At 36.6% G+C, this 25,451-nt stretch overlaps 1 protein-coding gene and 1 pseudogene across 3 annotated transcripts; one reads left to right on the forward strand and one right to left on the reverse strand.

Moving 5' to 3' along the window:
- The first annotated feature begins 10,938 nt into the window (after positions 1-10,938).
- Positions 10,939-18,339, forward strand: LOC113047009 (eukaryotic translation initiation factor 3 subunit D-like). Of its 3 annotated transcripts, none has more exons than XM_026208227.1 (16): positions 10,939-11,072; positions 12,389-12,514; positions 12,634-12,679; positions 12,807-12,943; positions 13,038-13,123; positions 13,220-13,292; positions 14,675-14,796; positions 14,891-15,023; positions 15,121-15,268; positions 16,493-16,623; positions 16,741-16,826; positions 17,118-17,247; positions 17,328-17,470; positions 17,559-17,751; positions 18,041-18,134; positions 18,239-18,339. In XM_026208227.1, exons 2-16 carry the CDS (start codon positions 12,392-12,394, stop codon positions 18,250-18,252), a joined length of 1,659 nt encoding a protein of 552 aa, XP_026064012.1. In that variant the 5' UTR covers positions 10,939-11,072; positions 12,389-12,391; the 3' UTR covers positions 18,253-18,339. The 3 variants fall into 3 exon arrangements, with proteins under 3 accessions (XP_026064012.1, XP_026064013.1, XP_026064015.1); XM_026208228.1 differs by having other exon boundaries at positions 10,953-11,026; XM_026208230.1 differs by lacking the exon at positions 10,939-11,072 and adding an exon at positions 11,146-11,164.
- Positions 18,340-19,886: 1,547 nt separating this feature from the next.
- Positions 19,887-25,260, reverse strand: LOC113047011 (amine sulfotransferase-like; annotated as a pseudogene).
- Positions 25,261-25,451: the final 191 nt, after the last annotated feature.

Here is a 25,451-nt window from a genome sequence, read left to right on the forward strand (position 1 = left end):
CTTTAAAAAATGATATATATATATATATATATATATATATATATATATATTATTTTATAGTTAATGCACCACTGTTGGAATTAATGTCCTAAAGAATTTCTGTTTTGTAATACTTCTTGAATTATTTTGTGCAGGTTGACTAACACTCAGATTTAACCAATGGTAAATTGACATATGGTAAAAAACATACACACTCAGGTTTTGAACTTAAAAGAATAGTTTACTTAAAATTGACTTGTCACTATTTATTCACTCTTATATCATTCCAAAAAATGTATGGATTTCTTTTTCTAAGAGACATGTAATATTTCTATACAGTGATAATTTTGGCTATAAAACTATAGTGACTTTAGTGATAAGAAATATCACAACGGCACAATAAGGTACAGTAGTCCGTATGACAAATCTCAAAAAGTCATTATTGATAAATGCTCTTCAACCAAAGTTGTATGACTTTTCTTTGACATGGAATAAAGAGCATGCAATATAGAATACTTCATAAAACAATTTTAATGTATTTTAGACATTTTTGATACTTGAAGGTCATTATTAACTTCCATTCCATAGAAAAGAGCGGTGCGATGATTCATCTAAAAATCTCCTTTTTGTGTTCTAATGAAACATACAAAAGCATGTGAGTTTGGAACAACACGAGGGTGAATAAATAATGGAAAGATGTTTATTTAGCATAATTAAAGAGCATTGAGCCACTGGGTTTCTCCGACACCTGCTAAAGAGGTTAAAGTGCCTCCCATTATAATGTCATTTATGCTCCAATTCCACAGACAGACAACGTAAGCTACACATACATTAAAATTCCACAGTGTCTCTTCCCAGCACCGTAATATGCTTATGTGACATTTAGATACCCTTTTCTGAGTGTTATAAATAAACGTTAACTATTGAGATCATAGCCAGCGCTAACGTATCAACTACACTCCCCACCGTCCTACACCACCTCCTCCTACGCACGGGCTTATACTCAGATTGGTCTGGAGGTGCATAGGAAGCCATTGTAGACGCATTATGGAGAGAAACAGAGAGAGCTACCACCATTTCCATCATGACTCTGTGGATTTCACAGCCTCCGTTTAGAACTGATTGTTTAAATATTAAAAAAGAATGTGTTAAAAAGCTGCGGAAAATGTTATTCTGTCGTTTAGGGATATTTTTAATTGTTGTGCTATAGCTATACAGTATATGAGATTTATTGCACACTGTGTTTACTATTGACCTGCTCAGAGAAGCTGTCGTTTGTGGCTGTGGGAAGAGAGGCGCCCATCCTGTGACCTTATGATTGGACAGCTCTCCGTATCTAAATGAATCTCTGTGATTCACTGGATGCTTGACACCCACCCACACATGGTATGGATCCACAAAGAGGCAAATAGTGCTGAAGGCTGCTTGTGAACGCTGTGACATTATTCATTTCTTGGCACAGACTTATATAGGCCTCTTGTGCAAACAAAGCCATTTGCTCAAGGATAAAAATACATAGCTGCCCATGTGTCCTTGGTCGATACTTTAGCATTTTTTATAAGTGCAAAGAAAGTTTTTTTCTCTAACACCAAATGTTTATAATCTTTGGTTAGTTACAGCTCCTTGAATTGTATAAAACATTGTGAGGGGTTATTTATTTTCTATTGTGTAAATGTTTGAACCATGTAAGTACCTGAATGCAGATGTAGCTTGATACAAAAGCTTAATTTTCTCACGGTGAAGACTGCATTCTTAGCATTGCCACAAGAGGTGTTATAGCTGGAATAATAGTGCGTTTCGGTCCTCCTGGGAAGTTACAATTATGGTTTTGTATTGATGTTCAGCTTGTAAATGCAATTTGAATGCACCATTAGTCAAGTTAAATGTTTTCTTTTAAGCTAAGTTTTCTCTTTTAGGTCAGCGGTTAAAGTCAATATGTTTCTAGCAGTTTGCCAAAATAATAACACATCTGGTTTAATGTCAGACCCAAATTTTTATTCTATCTCTTTGAAATTTTGTGAGCAAAAAAAGGCTCTCGGTTAACTATTGAAGTAAACTCTGAATTTGCGTGACTAATCTGAGCCTGTTGCGAAATCTGCATGAAGAAATATTTTGCGTGGATCCCCAAAAATATATTCTATTACCACCAAATGAATATGTGTTGGCAAAGCCATTTTGTCTGCATTCACGTACTTTCATATCTTAACTGTTCTCTTTAAAAAGTTCTGCTTAAGCTGAAGGCTGCATTTTGTGTTAGATTAAACAAGTTCTTTCATTTGATAAATCACTGTGTGTGTAGTCTGATATTTACCAAATTCTAGATTTATAAATAAATAAATATTTTGTCTCTGTGAATGTGCTTTTTATGCTTGCTTTTATTTTTTTCTTTCTTTTTAATCATAGCTGCTGGCTATTTCGGTTGTTTGCATTTGATTGAATTTGTTAAATTAATCATAGTTAATACCAAGAAAGAGGAGAACTTTAACAAGAATAGAATAGAATAGCGTTGCTTACTACAAATAAATGCCCTAACAAAAAACAACAACACTGCAGGCATTGAAAATGGCAGTTACATGGAACTAGTTCTCGAAATGACTTGCAACTACATGTGGCTTGACATAACAGACTGCATATCTCCAAGCACCAGAGTGGAACATCATGTAGCCTTGCACTTTTGCTTTTTTTTATGGTTTAGCATGAGCAAGCCAGTGATTGCACAACAATGCCAGCCAGGTTCTAGTTTGAAGAAAATTCAGAACTTAAGACTGAAATGATGATGTGAGAGGAAAGTGAGATCAATAGTGGTTCCCATAGGCTTAAGGCTATGAAAGTGGTCAATCACTGCTGAAGTCTTGCTGTTTTCTTTTTAACCTAATAATAAATATGCAAACCCCAAGCACCCCAAGCAAATCTGTGTATATAGGATGGCATTAAGTCCTTGACGTCTTGACAAGCTGTTGTATGAATGTATTAGGTGTACATGTCTTAGTGATATGGTCAGAGTGCTGGAAGCCTTATTTGGATGCCTTCCTTATTTGATACAGCCATTGATACAGATAATAGTGTGCTCTAAGTGAACTCTAAATGAGCTGATTAGTTGAATGTAGTGTCAGACCAAAAAAAATAAAAAATAATAATAAATCAATCAGTCTTCTAGTATCTGTAAAAACATTAAGTTGCCCCTGGCAGGAGACAAGCTAGTATTTTGAAATAATTTCTGTTGTCAGTACTTAATTAGGGTAGTTCAGATCACATTGTTCCTAATAACATTTTTCCTAATTATTCTATCTATGCATTTTTCAGCGTTGTGACTCATGGGCCAATTATAGCGAGGTTGTTGTTAAAATGGAGAATTTAGACTGCTTCATCAGCCAGCAGGAAAGGTCTAGTAATTTCTCTTTCAATTAAATACTCACAATCTCCCTGAATCCCTTCTCTTTAATTTTCTCTTTCGTGTAACAGTGTTCATTACGCTGGTGTTTGGGACACAGGCATCACAGATGAAAGGAAAGGGATGGGGGTGGGGAGGGGGGGGGGGTATTGCGCAGGATTCTTGGAAACCAAGTGTACAGAAACTTACTGAAGCTGTATTATGCATGAAAGATTGACAAAGACAGAAAGCGGAGGAGTGAACAGGAAAACGGCAGAGCTGGAGGTCAGGTACTTGTACTGTAAGTGCAGAAGTGTATTATGCAGATCTGAATGGGTTTAAATACAAGCTTGATGGTTGACATCTGGCTGCATCTCTCGGCAGGATCAGTAATGCTACCAAAACATGACTCAAATGGCCCACACTTAACATGTGCCTCTTCAAATATATTTTTTTTTCTGTTATGTAACATTTAAAGGGGTGAATGATTATGATTTTTCTTTTTTTGAACTTCAGTTAGTGTGTACTGTTGCTTTTAGAACATAAACCATGTCTGCAAAGTTATGAGGCTCAGAGACATATTTTCCTTTAAAGAAATTGCTAGAAAAAAAGAAATAAGGACTACAGAAATGGTTGGTATGGACTACAACATGCTTCTTCCTGGGTTTTTGACATTACTGACACCAATGTTTTCATAAACCACGCCCCCAGGAACACGCTACTACCTATAATGGTAAGGGGCGTGACATTTCCAGACAACATGGATTAGCGGTTAGCGAACCAATCAGAGCCCATTGCGTATTTCTGAGGGAGGGGCTTCATAGAACCAGGAACCCAACAGACTGTTTTGATGAGAATGGAAACGATAAAGATAAAATATGTGAAAATAAAGTTTTTTTTGTTTTGTTTTTTTTAGCATTTGATTTTTAAAATTTTATTAAATAATGAGTATCTCTCTGGACTCTATAGACAGCATAGTGAGCTGTAGCAAGCAATCGAAAAACATTTGTGTATGTGTTGTGTACTGTTATGAATGTGCCTCGAAGACTGACACAGAAGAGAAGAAATTAATGAATAAAGTCATTATTTTTGTTTTCTTCAGTATTGGCATAGTTTTATAACATTAAAGTTGAACCACTGATGTCACATGCACAATTTAAAGATGTCCTTACTAACTTTCTGTGCCTTTAGTGTGGTAGTTGCATTGCTGTCTATCCAGGGTCAGAAAGCTCTCGGATTTCATCAAAAATATCTTAATTTGTGTTTCAAAGATGAATGAATGTCTTATGGGTTTGAACTGACATTATAGTGAGTAATAAATGACACCATTTTCATTTTTGGGTGAACTATGCCTATAAACAACATAAAAATATAAACACATACATAAATAAAAAATGCCCTTAGAAATAAAGTGAGGTCTGTGATGGACTTCCAATATGTTTTGGATGGCTCGAGATGCTGGGAGAAGATAAAGTGGTGCGGAAAATAGATGGATGTTTTTCATGAGGGAAATATTGAAACAAGATGGTTTGGAGAGGAAATTGAAAAGAATATTATTTATTACAATTTAAAGATTGAATTGCCATTTAAAGAGACATGCACCAAAACAGCTTGCTGTGCACAGAGGTGTTTTGGCAAGGTAAAAAGCGTGTTGTTTTACACAGCCATTGAGGAATTTTGCACATATTTGATGAAGACCCTAAAGAATCATACCAACATGTCGAAAATGAAAGTCCATCAAGTCTCCGAAATAATGCACACAAACATTTATTTAGTGGCCCTGTTCTAGATAGGTGTGCGACTCAGTGAAGGAGAAAGAGCAGGTATGCTACAGGAAGAAATGTTACACAGCAGCTGTTGATCATTTCACTCCCCAAACACTGGAGAGACGCCAGCAACTCAATTAGTCTTTCCAATTGAGTATAAATTCGTACATTTATGCTAAAGCAGGTGTAGTCTAATACTTGCAGGATACGGAGCCCTGAGAGGAAATTACCTCAAAGTGTCAATCTCAGCTCCTGCTTTCATTTTTCTTCACAATTATCTCAAAGGTTATTTGGGTTTCTCTCCCAGGCAGCTCCTCAAAAACACTTGGAGAAATGAGGCTGCATTAATATTAATTTAGCGTCTACCTTTGCAGGTGTAGTCTAGATATCTTTCTTTTATGAGCCAAATTACACCAATTATGCCATTATGCTGCATTCCTGCACACAATATTTTTTGTTTTGTTAAGGACTCGCTTTCGGTGAAACAGGTGCAGCAGCAGACATGTATCCAAAGGCAAAAACATGTTTACCTCTCACTCTAAATATCATTCTCATTACATAGTGGTACATTTTTAATGTGATATTTTTTAATCCTCACCGTGTCAGGGATGGTAATAACAGGCTCTGCAGCTGCCTTGGCTTTTAGTGAGGTACAGCGCACCGCTGTGCGACCTGTGGACGACCTAGAAATGAATGACAGGCCAAGATGTAAAACAGCTCATCTACCCTAATTGCAATCCTTCATGAGTGCTATGAGACGCTTCACCAAAGGAGCCAAATTAAATGTCACCACCCCTAATTTGCTGCCTCTCAGTATCACATACTGAGAGTACACTCGAGGTAACTTGTCTCTCAGCGGCTCGAGTATTTGCAGAGCGCAGCAACCTTTGAGTAGCGAGGATTGATTGATTTCTCCTTCTTTAAATGCATAGAGGCTAGTGGCTTTTATGGAAAGACTGCTACTGTATCACAGAGCACTGAGGTCTGCGAGAAAGGTTTGGGTCTCTGCTGCAGATGCAGAGATTCGAAAGACTTTTAGTCCTCACATGCCCCCTCATATGTTCATTTCCACACCAAAGTCATTCTGCTAAGACTGTCCTGAAAATGTTCATTTCAGTTTAACAACCCGAATAAACAGAAACAAAAATAACAACAGTCATTTACACGTGCCCACAAATGGAAGTTGAAAGAGAGAAATACAATTTTAAACCACATGCGTTTTGAAACTAGAAAACTTCACTCTAGCCTTAAAGGAAATGAGTCATGTTGCTAAGAGACCAAAAAGCTGAAGACAAGAAAGAAAAAAAGAAAGAAAGAAAGAAAGAAAGAAAGAAAGAAAGAAAGAAGGTGATATTAGAGTGCCAGGTAAGTGGGTGGTTGGAGAAACAAAGTATAGTTGAGAAACTGGGAGAAGAAGCAGAAAAGAGAGTGAAGATATGTAATATCAATAATAACAAGTGATGATGTTATTAATTTAATAGGATATTAGGTCAATACTTAGTTTGTATTTACATAACACTGTTCACCTACGATAATCTTTAGTTGACACCACTAAAAAATAAAATATTAAAATGACATTTTTTTAATATTTTGTATTTTATTTTGTAAATACCTTTTGAATGGTGTAATATTTTTAAAACATATTAAGATTAACGTTTTACAAAATGTTTTTGAAAGACATCTCTTATGCTAATCAAGAGAATTTAAAATAACCTTTCCATTTAATTTTTTTATGTTTTTTTTTTATTATTATAATGTTATTAACTTTTTTTAAGTATATTTTTATTGAACTCTTTTAGCCCAAAACAATATACAATCAGAGAAGTTAGATAAATAAATGCATCAAGTCCAGAGTGTTGTGTTTAGACAGATTATAGATTACACTTCTTTTATCTAAGCCAGGTCTAACAGACATGCCTTCAGACTTAAAGACTCGTAATAAATAAAAAAGGATCCCGAATCAGATAGAACAGAAAAAGCTTTGCTCTTCATGCTGTGGAGAATTGCCTCCGATTAATCAGTATGTTTAGGCCTCCGATTGAATAATGCTAGAAACTGTAGATATCCATGGATTTAATGTGGGGGAGGGGGGGGGGGGTTCCTCATTAATCCACCTAATCAGGATACATAAAGTAAAATATAGAGAACGTCTCTGTTCTGAAAGCCTGAGGGTATCTCATCATTTACACCCGAAAAGCAGTCTGTGCTCCAACCCAAAGTTGACATGCAAAGACAGAGTTGAGCTGTAGACCAATCAAGTCCCAGAACTGTTGAGGACATACAATGGTAGAATGTCCCAGTGTCAGATTTACATTTGAAACACAGACCAGACAGACTTGGTTTCATTTAATGTCTAATTGGTAATTGTCTCATCTATGCAGAACTAGAGACAAGTACTGCAAAAAAATATATATTTTTTTTTTTTCTGGTAAATTTCATGAATAAAAAGTTGAAAAGAGCATTTATTTTTTGTAACACTATAAATGTCTATACTGTCTATTTTAATAATTTGAATGTGTGCTTGACTACTAAAAGTATTCATTCATTTTTTTTAAACCCTTAATAAATAGAACATTAAAAGGAGCAGCATTTATTAAAAATAAAAGTTTTGTAATACATACTCACAGCTTGAAGAAGAAACAGTTGTGTTGAATTGTGGTATGTAATTGTTTGTGTGTCTGTATTATCTGCTGACCTTTCTTCGCCGGCTCGGCTTGAGACACTTCCATTACTCTTAATCAGTTGATGTCTGATTGGTTCGCTGCACCTATTATCCCCCTGCAACCAACTGTGCACAGTGACGACCTTATGGTCAGAGCTCTGATCTTACACCTCGCCAGCCATCAGCTTTGATTTACCTCGAAGATGTGGAATGAGGAATCCACATGCCGACAGGTTTAGTGTGGTCACACTTTAGATTGGAGACCTCACTATTCTCACTATTAACTATGACCTCACTACACTCTTAATTTGCTGCTTATTAATAGTTAGTAGGCTATAGTTGTAATATTTAGCTATTGGGTATAAGGGATCCACAATATGGTCATGCAGATTAAGGCGTTATGTGCGTTAATATGTGCTTTATTATTACTAATAAACAGCCAGAAATATGCATTCTAATAAACAGCTAGTTAATAGTGAGAACTGTTCCCTATTTTACTTTCAGTATGGACTTAGTGTGTAATATGACATGTGCATCCAATGAGGGTACAATAAACATATTTGAGCTTGCAAACTGAGATTTATTGTGCCATGTTAAATATAAATATGGTCACATGTAAACATTCATTCTTATTTGTAGTCCATTACAGAAGACTTCAATCCATAACTTATACAATTAATAAATATATGTCTGAGAGAGAGTACAGATAATGTCTTTTTTTCCATTTTGCTCCAGACACTATAGAGATCAGAAGGAGTGAAATGCCTCATCTTTCATATACAAGTTATGTTTCTTTCAAAGCTCCTGTTTCCAGACTGACAAAACTGTCATGTTAAATGTGTCAAACAAATCTCAGCATGCCACTTTGTCTGTACAAACTGTACAAAATCTACATCGCTATCACTCAAGCTGCTACAGTTTCATATGTATGGCAAAGCAGGCACATTAAAGAGAATATAAAAACATGAACCCTGACAGTCTTTCCCACTCACTCAGTCTAAAGGTATCACTCACAAATGTGTTGTTTTTGCCTCGGGGGGGTAATGAAAAGCTTTCCTCGCGTGACTGCAGATCCAGATGTGCAATTCTAAAAGAAAGAAGGATGATTTCGATCTGCTTTCGTATCAACGTCTAACACCACATAACTAAAATAAAGTGGTGCTCAGTTAAGAGAGCGATTCCTTTCATTAGCAAACGCTCCCTAAAACATCAAATAAACTCCCAGTCTCTACTAATGAGACCACGGGAGTAAATATGCCTCATTTCTATCACGCCAAAGATAAAACGGAACAGATGTAAAATACCAGCAGAGAGAATCGCTAAAATAGTTTAATGATATGAGAGATGGCACTCAGCAGGTACTCTTGGAGATGTGTACAGGAAGCCAAATCTAACTAAACCCAGTGGAGAAGCAGTATTTACAGAAAAGAGAAACCATTTCAGTGCCTAAAGGAATATACCCTTCTGTAGTTTACCTAATGGGATTGTTAAATCACTCCAGATCTGCAGTTTCTCTGTTGTTCAGTAGAATCTGAACTGTTTCTTCAATATAATTAACGCTGAAAGTCTCAGCAAGGATTCCATCAAAGCTGTCAAGTCTCACAATACAACCAGTCTGTAAAGTTGACAGGGTCTGTACATGAATGCCTTCATTAGTTTCACACTGAATGAACAGAAAGACAGATCAATTTATAATGAAATGTCAGCATGTCCCGTAGGACCTTTGTGTGTTTGTCGGACAGCCATTAGGGCTGGTGCTGGCTCCGTCTGCTGAGTAGTGTACTCAACTCCGCTCTCAGCATCGCTTTTATACATGTGTTTGCTCATCTTGGATCATAGCATCTTCCCTATGAATAAATGCATGAAGCTTTCCACACCACCGGGGCTCTGGGCACAGTCTGAGATCTGAAATGCATAAACTCAACCTAGTATTTAGCCTTTTATCTGACACTATGTGTGTAATATAGAGGAAATGAAATGTCCCTGATGCAATGGGGCTATAGTGAGGATGTCAAATTTACAATTTACATACATACATACATCAAAAAAATAAATAAAAATACACACACAAGATAAACTTAATCTGGCAGAGAATTATGTATATACAATAAAAGAGTGCAAACACTGCAAATAAATATGTGGTGTAGAAGTACTTTCATCAAAGTTTTGTTTTGTGTTTGTTTGTTTTTTTTGTTGTTGTTGTTTGTGCTTGCTTCTTGATTTTTGTGTGAATGTGTTTATCTCCAAGAGTGCAGGAACTTGGCTCAAACATATCCTCAAACTGTGCCGCCTACACTACAGTTAACTCAACTTGCAGAAAACATGCCTTGTTGACACACATGAATGGAGTGGAGTGGGTTTTGAGGCTCTCCAGAGTAATCACTTTCTACCTAAAATATTAATTACTGAAAGAAAAAAGAAAAAAAAATCTAATTTGAAAGAGAATTAGAACTTGAGAGCTGAAGCTGCCTGAAGTTGGCAGTAGGGGATGCATTTCTCAGTATTTTATGTGTCACACTGTAGAATCTGAAGAAGTGTGAATAAGAGTGACTAACTCTATTATTTTCAAACCCTAGAAATACACCAAGATTAGGAAATTTACTGATAACGATGTCCATTGACAAGACTAAACACAATTTTCCTAGTGTAACATGTAACAAGTTTATTTATAATTGTTAAAATAAATAAATAAAAAAGATACAACTGAAGAATATATATATATATATATATATATATATATATATATATATATATATATATATATATATATAGTCCTCTAAAAGACTGCTTCTAGCATTGATGGCGACGATAGCTAGATGAATACCTCTCTCAATAAATAAAGCCTACCAAATAAATTCACAGATGAAGTCCATAAAGTTCATATTTTTATCCAACAAATAACAAGTCAGGTACACTGGCATTAAACATATGTAATAAAGATGTGTAATGTACAAACTTCTGATCCATAATGGGTTAAACTGTGAATGGCTTGTTTGTGCTAAACTATTTACATTCATACTATGAAGTCCAAAATTAATTCAACAACACGAAAAGGTAAATGTAAACAATTTTAATAGAAACTTAACTTGTACACATCTAAATCGTTGTTCTTCCTTTTTCAACCTGTGTGTGAGCTTTTATTTGAAAGATATCCGCAAATACGGGAGACTTTTATTTTATTTGTGAAGTGTCGTAAATTTGTAGTGACGCGTTCCTTTACGGCACGGCCTCTCACCGCACCGTCTGGAAGTAAGCGTGCATCCTTGAATCAATACGAAATTGTACTCCAGTAAAGGTATTTTTTACGTGATATAATCTCAGATAGTGTATGAAAACAGTCAAGAGCGAAGGCTAGAAACCGAAGCTCACAGAAAATAACTGAAATCAGTAAGTTCCCGTGTAATGAGATGTGCGCTGCTCAATGCATCAGCTGATTTTACGCGCTCAGTCCTTCCGCGCTGCTGTTTATCAGTCAAACTTATCGTGGCAGCGACTTTCGTAGAGTAATTCCTAACATATGCCTTTTACAAATTTAAAGAAGAAGAAAAAGTCATAGGGAGAGGGAAGGGTTCTTGTTTGTGACTTCGCATTAGCGTTGAGTCTTTTCATCATGGAGGATGTAGAAATGCTAACGTCACTGCACAGTGGCCTCACTGATCAGAGGAGAGAGCCTCCGAAGCCCTGCTCATTCCGAGCGTTGTGTATTATATCCAGTGTATTTTCGTGTTGTATTTCGATTTTACATAATACTTGCTGATCAGTGAGAACAAAGCTTCAGGTCGTATGTAGATCTGTCACGATAAAAACTTTTTCTTGTGCGATATATTGCCCCAGAAAAAATTGCGATAAGCGATATTAGTGTCCTTTTATGCTACTAAATCTTAGTAACTTTAATCATAATGTAAACGAATAATAATGCAAGAAGGCCTACATACTTCCAAATGACAACAAACTGAAGTTAAGAATATTTGGATCATGGAAATTAAGTTATCAAAATATTAGATACCCTAAAAAAACCTGAATAGATAGCAAATAAATATTTTCTTTAAAAAAAAAATCACAAAGATATTTCCATCTACAGATGTTTCCCTGATCTTGTTTTCTCTGTAAATGAAGGGTGCACACTATTGCTGAAAAACACTATCACTTCTTAGCAGTCAGATGTCTGTGTGCACAAAGATACAGATCACTAAATAAGACCATATCTGTAGAGTAAACTTTTATTTATTTTTATTTTTTTATTCACTTTTCTTTTGTTTGAACTAGCTCCTCATGACTTCACCACTTATGTACGAGAAGCTGCAGAAAACATGGGCGCAAGTGAAATGTACAGAACATGGTGACATTAATATTTAAGTAAATATAATGGCCAATATATTGCATCACCAAAAATTCCTGGGGTCATGTACATTGATCATTGCAACAGGCCTAGTCATGTGTCCGGAACCAGCTTTATTGTTTATGCTGGTAATGTTTATTTTAAAGCCAGTGCTCTGTTTCAAGAGACAAATTTACTTAAAAATATAGAAGTATATTTATAAAATATAACGTATAGAAGTGTTCTTAAGTGGTGCCTTATTTTATATTGTTAATTATGTAAAAAAAATTTAGGCAATGGCAAAGTTCCATGCACCTGTGATCCAGGACAACCCGTCAGGATGGGGTCCTTGTGCTGTTCCTGAGAAGTTTAAAGACATGCCCTACCAGCCTTTCAGTAAGGGAGACCGACTGGGAAAGGTGAATTCGCTTGAATATTTCCTGCTCAATCCTGTTATGTCGTATAACTGTGAAAGGTGGAAGATCATAATTGTATTTTTTTCCTCCAGAAAGTGAATTGCAATTATTTTTGTACACAGGTAGCAGACTGGACTGGTGCAACGTACCAGGATAAGAGATACACAAGTGAGTGTTGGCACATTTATTTTTATTTGTGTTCACCCAACAGAAGTTGCTCTTTTGGGACCTTTCTTTTTTTTTTTTTTGCTAAAGTCTCTTATCGGTCAAAATGGTTGTTCTCTGCTCTGTTTAGATAAATACTCCTCTCAGTTCGGAGGCGGCAGTCAGTATGCTTATTTCCACGAGGAGGACGAGACCAGCTTCCAGTTGGTGGACACTGCTAAGACTCAGAAGACGGCCTATCAGAAGAACCGTATGCGCTTCGCTCAGGTGGGTTTCTGAACATTTACATATAACCTCCCTCTTAACCTCCATGTTCTCGCATGTTTAAGTCTTTATCATATTTTGTGCTTTTCTTCTACAGAGGAATCTTCGGAGAGACAAAGATCGCAGGACTCTTACTCAGTTCAACATGCAGACCCTGCCTAAGAGCGCCAAGCAGAAGGAAAGGTGAGTTCTGCTTAACCAGAGGATGAGAAAAAAACACACTAAAACATTTAGTTGTGACCTGTCAACATGCACTCACCCTTATGTTTCTGGGGATAGGGACCGTATGCGCTTGCAGAAGAAATTCCAGAAGCAGTTTGGAGTTCGGCAGAAGTGGGATCAGAAGTCCCAGGTATTGAATTCATGCGTTTCATCTCTTTTCATCTTTTCTTTGATCTCCAGCACCACAGCATTTCACCTCCACTTTTTTTATTTTCTTATTGCAGTCTTAAATATTTTGCACACTTTATTACCAGTCGTGTTTTACCATCGTCGTCTTTCAGCATTTGACTTTTCATTCACCCCCCATCTATATTTAGATCCAAACAAAGAAAACGGTGCTGTTTTGTTTTAACATTTGATTAATTTATTTCTGTAGAATTTCATGTTTCTCATAGCTAAAATTTCATGTAAACCTAAAATTACTATTTTATTTGCATCTTTGTTCTGTTGTATTTATTTGTCCTATTGCTCGTAATTAGTTTCTGTTGGTACTAGGGTTAATTTAGTCAATGAAAAATGTTTGTTGACTAGCTTTTTTCCCATGACTAAGACGAGATGACAATAAAGTCAATAAACGATAGCTAATACATAAATGTTCAAATTCATTGACTGAAAGGAAGACTAAAATGTATTCAAAAAGAAAAAGAAAAACCTTTAAACTTGCAAGCTTTCATGAGAGCGCTTGCCATATATCAAGAGTTCCTCGAATCAGAGCTTTGCTCTTATATTGATACATTTTCTTCCCGTTGGGTTTTAGCATATTTGAAGTAATCTGGCAACCATGCGCACACGCTCGCTCCTCATTGGGGAAGCGCCACCGCTGATGATCTGAAAAACAAACAAGCTGGAGTTTAGTGATTTAAATGAAAGCGTCATTCAGCCGATCTGTGTTCTGTCGTGAGATCTCGACTGTGTTGTTTGTGATTTTTATCGCTGAATAAATACACTTACTACTATTTGTTTTGAATAACCCCCCCACCCCCGCCCTCCCCATTTTTTTGGTTTAGTTAGACTAAGACTATTGTGTTTTTGTGCCAATTTCCAAGTTCAATAATGAAATTTATCCGAAGAATTTGGTAACACTTTATATTAAGGTGTCCTTGTTACACATGTTGCATGTACTTACTATAATAATAATAATAATACATTATGCATTATTACATGCAAGTAACCCTAAACCAAAACCTAACCCTAAAGAAAATAATTAATATTACTCCGTACTTAAATGTATAATTACACTGTAACAAGGACACCAGTAAAGTCTAACCAAAACTATTAGATGTTGTAACAACATAATTCAAGCACAGATTACTAATATTGTGGTAGTTATCATGAAATTAAATGCTTCCCTTTGACGTATAATTAAATGCTTCCCTTTGATTTTAGTCATATTGCCTGCCCCTAGTTTTAGTATTGAATTTCAGTTTCAGCTAGGTACAAAACTTAGTGCTTTTCACTTTGCTACTCCTTCATTGGCTAAATTGATTCTTCTCTTCTTCTTCGTGTCTTCAGACCCAGCTCAAGCCCAGGGACTCCTCCGTGGAGGTGCGCAGTGACTGGGAGGTGAAGGAGGAGATGGACTTCCCCAGGCTCATGAAGATGAGATACATGGATGTGGCCGACCCGGCTGACATGTAAGCACTCTGACGTTAATCAGGTCACTGACAGATCATTTTATACGAGCGTGTTGCTCTCGAGGGAGTCCTTCACTGAGTGTTTTTTCCTCAGTGAGTGCTGTGGAGCTCTTGAGCACTACGACAAGGCTTTCGATCGCGTCACCACACGCAACGAAAAACCACTCAAGAGCATCAAGAGGATCTTCCACACCGTTACCACCACTGATGACCCCGTGATCCGCAAGGTACTCCCACAGGATCACTTCTGACAATCTTATATGTCTTTTTTTCTATTATAAGTGGCAGTGCTAATGTATTTTGTTCTGAAAATGACATCCACAGTTGGCAAAAACCCAGGGCAATGTGTTTGCCACTGATGCCATCCTGGCAACTCTGATGTGCTGCACACGCTCAGTCAACTCCTGGGATATCATCGTCCAGCGTGTGGGCAACAAGCTCTTTTTCGACAAGAGAGACAACTCTGATTTTGGTAAGCATGTGCTTCAGAGGAGTGTGCCTCATTTCGATGGATGTCAAAGGCTGTAGAGTCTTTATGCTGGTCATATTCGGATTTAACACAAGAGCGATTGCATTTTCGCTTGCCTTGATTTGAAGAGCTCAGAAAGGATTACCCTGGGTCAGTGTGAAGGGGGTCGCACAGTAGATCAAAAGCAAAGCAGTGTCGCATCATGCCACATCTTTAAAATTGAAACGTGTTGTTTTCTGTGAGTGTGTGAACACTGGCGGCGCCACTCGGCGTCACCAATTCAGGCTGTTCAAAATCCTGCCATACCACCCACGTATTTTTGTTTATTTATTCCAAATTGATCTTTATGTACATAATGAATTCACCCTAGTCTGTTAGGTGGTGTATTGTGAGTGTATCTGTAGCTTGAATAAAGTTTATGTGGTTCATATAGAGCGCTATAATAGAATAGATTGTACTTTCGCTTTGCGTTTGTTCTGTTTATTTCAAACCCTGATCTTCAAACTCACTGACACCACTTTGTTCATTCCTGAAATGAATTTCTGCCTATTTGGAGATTAAATGAACTGTTTTGGACTTAATTTACTTTCATTGACGTACTATTTATTCATTACTAGTTTTTGAGCACACTTTTTTCAGATTCAGCAGATTTAAATATGTGACATTAAATACAAAGTAAAGGTATCAAGCTGGTTATCAGATGAGGTTTTGACAAATTTGACAGTGTTTAAAAAAAAAAAAAAAATTTTATCTTTGTGCTATCAATTAGTATAAATACTGAATGTTACATCTTCATGTAGGGAGTCGTGGTCTAATGGATAGAGAGTTGGACTTGTAATCTGAAGTTCACAGGTTTGAGTCTCAGGTCTGGCAGGGATTGTATGTTTGGGGAGTGACTCTGTTCCACCCTCAATACCATGACTGAGGTGAGGCCCTTGTGCAAGGCACTGAACCCCAAACTGCTCCGGGTGTGTGTTCACTGCTGTGTGTGTGTGCACTGGGATGGGTTCGGAGCACATTTTGGGTACGGGTCACTATACTTGGCCACACGTCACTTTCACTTTATGAACCCTTACATTTTTTTTAGTTGCGTCATTGAAAATGACTGTGATTAGTGGTGTAAAAAACAATCAAGCCCTGATAATTCAATTATTTGTGTTTTTGTTTCATAAAGTAATATCTGTGGACGTGTGCGGTTTTAAAGTTTAAACGTTTTCTCCTTGGTAGACCTGCTTACTGTGAGTGAGACTGCGAATGAGCCGCCCCAGGACGAGGGCAGTTCCCTCAACTCCCCCCGAAACCTGGCCATGGAGGCAACCTACATCAACCACAACTTCAGCCAGCAGTGCCTCCGAATGGTACGATTGGGTTTTCCCACAGTAAACAGCCCATTAACATGATACATTAATGATCCAGATTCCGTTTCAGACAAAGATATTTGTGTGAATTTTTTTTGTTTGTTGCTTTGGTGTCAGGGAGGAGAGAGGCATAAGTTCCCCAATCCTAACCCATTTGTTGAGGAGGACATGGAGAAGAGTGAGGTGGCATCTGTTGCCTACAGGTTTGTGCTAACCTTTTGTAGATAGATACAGACATATCTTTTTTTTGTGTGTGTGTGGCTTTAAATCAGATCTGACTTTTGTTACAGACTAAGCATGGTGTTTGAGCCTGAGATTCTGATATATTTGTTTGAACAGCCCAACAATTATGAAATATATAATAAGCAATTATTATTATTAGTAGTAGTAGTAGTAGTATTACTAATTCTTAATCTTAACAAAGGATTAATATTAAGCAGAAATAGTGAATTTTGTAGGTTTTGAAATCATGACCTCACCGGACTGATTCTCAGGTACCGGAGGTGGAAGCTCGGGGATGACATTGACCTCATTGTGCGCTGTGAGCATGATGGAGTGATGACCGGTGCAAACGGAGAAGTCTCGTTCATCAATGTCAAGGCCCTGAACGAGTGGGACTCCAGAGTAAGACACAGAAAGAGAGCTGGATAATTGTATTTGGCTGTTTCAGAGATACAGGTGACATAATTCTGTGCTCTCCACAGTACTGCAATGGAGTGGACTGGAGACAGAAACTGGATTCCCAGAGAGGAGCGGTTCTGGCCACAGAGCTGAAGAACAACAGCTACAAATTGGCCCGTTGGACCTGCTGTGCCATTCTCGCGGGATCTGAGTACCTCAAATTAGGGTGAGAAGCATATAACCATTTCTATATGATGTTGATTTTTCATGTCATTTCCTATCCGATTTGTCATTGCACATCCTTCTCTCTTTAGGTACGTCTCCCGTTATCATGTCAAGGACTCATCTAGACATGTCATCTTGGGCACACAGCAGTTCAAGCCCAACGAGTTTGCCAGCCAAATTAACCTGAGCATGGAGAACGCCTGGGGCATCCTGCGCTGTGTGATCGACATCTGTCGCAAGCTGGAGGAGGGCAAATACCTCATCCTCAAGGACCCTAATAAGGCAAGGAGGAAGCTGTGCTGGGTTTTCAGTCTGTTGCATTGCAGAATTGAGATGTTTGATATATACTGCAACAAAGCAGGAAGCTCCAAATGACTATCGAAGGAGTAATTTTCTCTGATTTTATATATATATATCTAAACAATAAACACACCTTGGGTAGAAATATACTACGTGATATCGGTGGTGTTCATTTTAGTTGCAATACTGTGCCAGTAGGAATCACCTTGGTAACTTCAAAGATTATTAATGCATAACTCTTTGTGTGTGTGTGTGTGTGTGTCCCTTACAGCAAGTAATCAGGGTGTACAGCTTGCCTGATGGAACCTTCAGCTCGGATGAAGATGAAGAGGAGGAGGAAGACGATGAGGAAGAAGATGAAGAGGGTGAGGATAACGGATTGTTTCTTACTTCATTACCTTTTTCCATATTGTTTTTGTTTTTATCTGGTTACCTCTGTGTCTAATGCACTTTTAATTTCCCCCAACAGATGAAGACAATTAAGGTGTCATTAACTACCACAGCTGTTGGTATTATGTGTTTCAATGCTGTCAGAGCTGAATAAAGATAATTGATTATTCTTTCACTGTGGCGATGTGTCTGTCTGTTCTGTTATAATGTGCACATTCAGGTTTGACTGCCTTTCCTGTTTTAATCATTGTAGATTCAATTATAAAGTTTGAGGGCAATATAAGTTCCCCTTCTTTTAAAAACTTGTGCTGATATATTAGGATATTTCATCTTAAATTGTTAAAATATTGTGTGAGAAATGCCAAGACCATGGGTTTGATTCCCAGGGAACACGATAAGTAAAAATGTATAAATGTCTGATAAATGCATGAATTTTAAAATGCATAATGAGCAAGGCTGCCTATGTTTGATCAAAAAAAAAAAAAATAGTGGAATATTAAAATAACTTGTTTGAATATTTATGTAATTTATTACTGATTTCAAAGCTGAATTTTCAGAATAATTTCTCCACTCTATTAGAAATCATTTTAATACGATTATTTGATGCTCAATAAACACTACTTATCAGTATTGAAAGCAGCTTTGCTCCTTAAAAGGATAGTGCATCCAAAGATAAAAATTCTGTCATTAATTACTCACCCTCATGTCCTTCCAAATCTGTAAGACCTTTTTTTTCATCTTCGGAACACAAATTAGGATATTTTTGATGAACTCTAAGAGCTCTCTGACCCTGCATAGATCAACAATGCAACTGTAATGTTCCCAGGTCGAGAAACATGCCAAAGACATGGGTGGCTCGACCATAATTTTACGAAGCTACTTTTTGTGCACAACGAAAACAATAATTGAAACAATTTATTATACAATTCTTCTCCCCGAGTGACCGTCTTCATTACGAATAAGCATTAAAACATGTAAAGTATGCCATGTGGAATATAATTATTAAAGTCTGCATGAAATCTAAATTTACAATGTCTATTCTGTTAGTGCACAATGTCTTAAGGTGAAAAATTAATCTGTGCAAGTTAATCATCTGAATTTTTTTTTATCAAAATCTGATCATTTGCTTCTGCTCCGGAATGGCAGGCCTCCTCGGATGACTAATGGCTTTGACAGAATTTGCTTAACCATGCCACCCAAACTGTTAGTTTGTTGCGAGTGAAACAGAGGAGCATAAAAATAAAACCCCTCTCTCTACTCAATATTCTGTTTCAGTTGGAAATATGTCACCATACTGAAATACAGTGTCTATTACAATGTCTAACGTTGCTACTGTACAAAGCACAGTAAACTATTTCTAAAAATATTGCACTACTGATATTTTGCATTAAATACAGTGTTTTATGATACTATACTACAACCATTTATTACCACTGTTCATTTATTACCACATTGCTGCTGTTCATAATGTACATATAACCCTAAATTGCACTCCTGTTTAAATTCTGTAAATACTTTGCTTCATTTTGTATATAGCAACTCCACTATACATACTGTAAATTATAGCTTCACTTATTCTGCACTTATCTGTATATAAAACACTATATTCTGCACTTCTGGTTTGATGAGGTTCATTAGCTCTGAACTTGTAATCTGCATAATGACAATAAAGTTAAATCTAATCTAAAAAAAAAAAATGGTTCACACGGACTTTAAACAAAAATCCAATTTGTTAAAGTGGACACTTTACTGAACGTTTAGGTAATGTAAAAACAATACAATTTTGTATATGTATTTTTGTTGAATGTCATGCTTTATATATATATGGGTTGTATAGGAGAATATGGAGCACACACACGAAGAGGGAAAATACTCAAATTATTGTGGGGGATTGGAGAACAATGTTTATAAAACCATGTTTTATGTCCAGTGCAAAACATGCTGGTTCTTTTGTGATTGTTTTCAGTTTCTTTTGGTGTCCAAGTCCCAGATGAAGTTCAGTGGTAAGTCTTTCACTCTTTCTTTAAAGGTCTGGTCAAACATTTCATTTTGTGCCACAGCGAATGTGTTTTTCCAATCTCCTACTGTCCCTGCAACAGCAAACCAATTATAACAACAAAATAAGTGAAGGATGAAACCTGTCTACACTTTCCAAGTTTGTAATCTTTGAACACTGACCTTTGCGCATGAATTGGGGCTTAAGAAGATGATCTCCAGGAACAAATTCAGTTTGGCCTTGGGTCCTTTTTCATATTTTTAAAAGTGGCTTTTTCCACAATATGTGCAATAGCAGCATCATCCAGGCTTTTCTCCAAGAACTTGTAGATTTTCTCCACTGCTGTCCTGAGATCCTGAATGTGGCGCCAAATACATCAGTGTAAGGACGGTATAAAGATAAATATTAAATATAGCTGCAAGCAGTGATTACTGGGGTTGAATTGCTTTATGATATTTAAGCGCATTAGGAAAAATACATTGTGTATTATTTAACAAGCCTGTAACCAGCTATTTCAGTAAATAAAAAGAGCTTTTATGCAATTCCAGGTAATTTACAATAGAAATGTTTATTAACATTTATGGCTGTTGTAATGCCATCTATGGTCCGACTCTGATCTCCATAAAACTTTGCATGCTTCTTTACAATCATCTGTCATGTGCGTTCATCTGGTTTTTATTTAGGATTTATAGGCTTTTGGGTATAAATGGCCATGCCCATTTTTCAAATTACCATTATAGCTTCCCAAAGATTGAAGTATATAAGTTATGTACTGCAGTGGTTTTATTGAGGCTGTGCGAAAAACCTAGGACTAGTTCGCAAAAGTAGGTTTGCTTATTTTTTAACTATTTAATAAATTATTTGATAGCGGTGGTTCTTGAGGTAAAGTTTTTCCGAATGAATAGATCTATGATATGAATATTGTGTGGATGTGTGAAACACCACACAATTACAGAGGCTTAAAACTCATTAACGCCACCTGGTGAACGATTTCCTTCAAAATTCTTACAGACCTTGAGGACCATGAGTCAAACCAAATTGTAAGACAAGCCTGCAACCTTTAGCAAAAGAAAAAAGCATAATGGCTAAAGTTATTAAATTATAAGGGTCCTTTTCTTTTAATGGATGTCAATGGAGGAAAGGCTTCACTACGCTGAATAAAGAGCTTTTGTGAGGAATCAGCTTATCATTTAATGAATCAACAATACGTTTGTTGGGCCTATATAAATTTTATCTTGGTAATGTTATTTTATGCTATGCTAGTAGACAGTGTAGGTAATGTTGTGACAGGTAGGACTCATTTACCACATTATAACCAACAAATGTGCTACAATACTATTTAATAAAATATATGTAATACTGTTTATTGTCTAAAAATATTGACATTATTTTTTTCTTTGGTTTTTAGATTTAATCGGAAATTAGTCTTTAATAATTGTAATTACTTATATGAGCCCATATTCCTTATGTTTACGTATATGTCAGGAGGCAATGTCCCTTCTCGGGAGGCAGACATACTCTGTCAGTTTGAATCTAGATTAAAGATCCATCTTTTTAAGCTGTTTTATACATAACACACTAACACATTTCTATAATTCAAATATGTTAAAGGATTTTTAGGCTGTATTAAATAGGTTAACTGGAACTGGGAACAATTCCCTTAAAACCCAATGTACTTGTTACATCGTAAGAAGAATGGCATCTACGCTGATATTAGTCTGTTTCGTTCTTATTCCGAGGACACTGTAGCCACCAGATCCAGTCCGTATCTAGTCCAGATGGTGGAGCAGCACCTAGAGACCTGTCAGTGGAGACCATGTCAACTAGATGTGCCCCAGAGACAGATCTTCAGTGAAGACCTTCATGTCACCTAGATGGCCATCGGCATGAGACCACATAAACCAGATGATTCCTCTGCTCAATCTGACTTTGCTGCAGCCTGGAATTTGAACTGCTGGTTTCATCTGACGAGAGGAGAACAGAGATCTTTCTGTACTGGTTTGGTCCCAATTAATTGAAAAACCTAGAATTAGCTCGCATAAGTAAAAAAAAAAAAAAAAAAAAAAAAACTAAATGTTGCGCCAAATTCAAGGCATGCATGTTATTCATCCTTGGTCAAGGATTCCAACAATATAAGTCACTTGAGCCCAAAACTGTTTAGGAGTTCTGAGCATTTTCGATCACTGTAGTGCCACCATCTGGCCGACTGGGATGAGACTTTGTGATGTTGTAGACAGTGTGAGTAGGTTCCTCACAAATGTTGCCATAGATGAACCATTTTTGGTTCCAAACAGAACCATTATGTCAAAGGTTTTTTAAAGAACCATCCCATTCTAACCTTTTTATAATCTGAAGGAACCTTTCCCCACAAAAAAAAAAAAAAAAAAAACTTTTGTGAAACAGAAAGGTTCTTCAGATGTTAACGGTTCTTTATGGACCAATTAGATAAAAAGGTTCTTCTATGGTATCGGGTTGCCGTGATTCTGCCAAGTAAGACATGTTCCTGAATCAACATCTTTTGTGGATCCTGGATAAACATAACTGTCCAAAAATATAGACTTAATCCAATACAATCCCTACTCCTAAACCTCACCCTACCCCATGAATCATGATAGCTGATTAACAAAGGAGTAGAAGCACCTTACCCTGATGGTAAACCTAAAACAGATATTTCCTGAAAAGTTATCCCTCAATTCTGATTGGTTGATAGGAATGTTATTCCAGGGTCAACAAGGATGCTGATCCTGGAACATGTTGTACTTGGTGAAATAACTTTCACCATGGTATCGTGAAGCACCTTTATTTTAACAGTACACACTTTAACAGTACAAGTTTTAAGTCCCTACAATTTACGGTTTTGTCTGCCTGATTAGTTTAGGGGAGCATGCTGATCCTTGGACATTCTAACAATTATAATAGGATTTCAGCGCTACACGCTTAAACCTCTAAATATTTTGTATTAAAGAACATCCTGCAAATGCATTTCACATGTTATGAGGTTGTGATTACTGATTACTCACCATGACCATGTCCACAAATGACAGGAAAAGGATATTGTACTGGTCCCTTTTACTGTACCCCTCTCGGACATGATCAAACCAAGATTCTCCACCAACTATAACATGAGGTATTAATTGTTGGTTGCACTTTATTTTACAGTACGTGTACTAACATGTACTTAAAGTGTACTTACAGTGTATTTATCTAAGAAAGTTCTGGTAATACAAGGTAACTACATGGGGTAGGGTTAGGTTTAGGGGTAGGTTCAGGGTTAGTACCTAGTTATTACATAGTTATTGTAAGTACTATAATAAGTACATAGTATGTACATGAGGAACAGGACTGTAAAATAAAGTGCTACCTAATTGTTAACTCTGTTAACTTTACAAAACAACTTGTTCTGAATATGGTTTTCGTTGTTAAAAATATTCTAATGTGCTGGAAGTCTTACCATTTCCCGCTAGATAATGCTGCAAAAATTCTTCAAAGCTCTTGCATGTCTCAAGCTTGGCCCAGACATGGCTGAAGAGATAATATGACATTACATTGTCTTTTGGATTTCTAAGCACATACACAATCTGTTATTTAAAAGACATGAAGAGCAGTGAGGCTTAGACCAAACAATACATTTTGATTTTACAACCAAACAAGTGGCTGACATTTACTTTGCTCGCACAAAATACTACATTATTACTGAAGTAGTTATTTGTTTTACATTTTTGCATTGGATACCTAAATATGTTCCTCTCTTGTCCCTAAGGCCTGGTGGCAACAGTATGGGTATGAAATGGGTGTCAAAGAACTGTGGAGACGAGCGCAATGAATAGTCGGGTCAGCCTTAACAGTTCTCTAACCAAGGCATCTTCTAAGAATCTCAAGATTGTTGGGAAATATTGTTTAGTCTGTAGCATCTTCAAATTCAAATTAAATGTATGATGTTATATGTCCATATTGTACCTTAAAAAAAATATGGTTCAGCATGTTACAACCAAAGAAAAATAACACACACACACACACACACACATCTTTATCATTAGCAGCAAACTTAATAAGGGAGACTGGGACCAGTTGTCATGCTATTTACTTCTGGTTTTCGCTACTAGTGCATTATCCATTAGATTTTGAGTCAAAGTCTATTTATCTATAGGCCTTTTTCCTGAGTAAACGATGAGTAATGAATGAATTATGAATTCATACTTCTTACTGGATGCTCTTTTGTTCTCTTTCTCCATAGGAACCCATTCAAATAGTGCCTATCTGTTTTAATGTAGGCAGCTTCGTGTAATCTACACACTCATTAAACTTTGAGCAGTGATGCACTGACAAATAACATTCATTTTGACACAGTAAAGTGATGAGATCCAAGTGTTTTTTTTTTTTTTTTTTTTTTTAAACATTTTAATAGGTTTAACAATATATTATCACTTCAGAATATACACTAATTTGACTAAAAATGCTGGGGACCAGAATGCAAAGCATCCTTCCGGTTAAGAGTCAGGTGTGACTTCCACGTTCAGGAAAAACATCTACCTATCTTTTATTGGCGTAACAATAACATGTGTCTATATAGACAAATGTCTGTACCCTTGGAGGTTTTACCAGTAAACAGAATCTGTAATCATTGCCTCTCCTTGATGAAACCCGGTATAATAAATTGATTTGTCAAGAAAACACATTTTTACATGCAAAGACTGAAATAATTCTTAATCGTACCTGACTTTGGATACATCACAAAATGCTGAAGAGTCTATGTACTCCGCGGTGGTTTCACCTTTCGCAAAAACATAGCCGTTTTATTTACAGAGATAGTTGTCAAGTCTTTCCATTATAATGCTGCACTTCTTTCCATCTGCAATGTGGAGAAACCAGTTAAAGCGGATGACCTTTGGAATCAGTGTGGAAGCTGAATTTAGTGTGCAAAAAGTGACGTCAACCCGTTTCTTCAGCCCAGGTTGGATGTTAATAATTAATTATAATAACACAGAGTGAAATAGAGTCAATATCACACATTAAACTGCATTATTATCACTAAAAATACATCATTTACACATCAACACAGAATAAAATGAACACTGTGGGATAAAGTGTGACTTCATATTTGGAAATACTTGTTTAAAAATGAATAATAACTGTCAATTGATTTGAAAATAAAGCATATATAAAATCTTAAACAGCATAAAAGTTAGTAAGCAACAGGTGTGGTCTTCATAGTTTGTACTTTGGATATGTATGACAGTAAAAGAGGCTGTAAACACAGCCTGATACGGGATTGCTCTGACAATGTACAGGGAAAACA

The sequence above is a fragment of the Carassius auratus genome, chromosome 28 (genome assembly GCF_003368295.1).
Source record: "Carassius auratus strain Wakin chromosome 28, ASM336829v1, whole genome shotgun sequence".
Classification (NCBI taxonomy): Eukaryota; Metazoa; Chordata; class Actinopteri; order Cypriniformes; family Cyprinidae; genus Carassius; species Carassius auratus.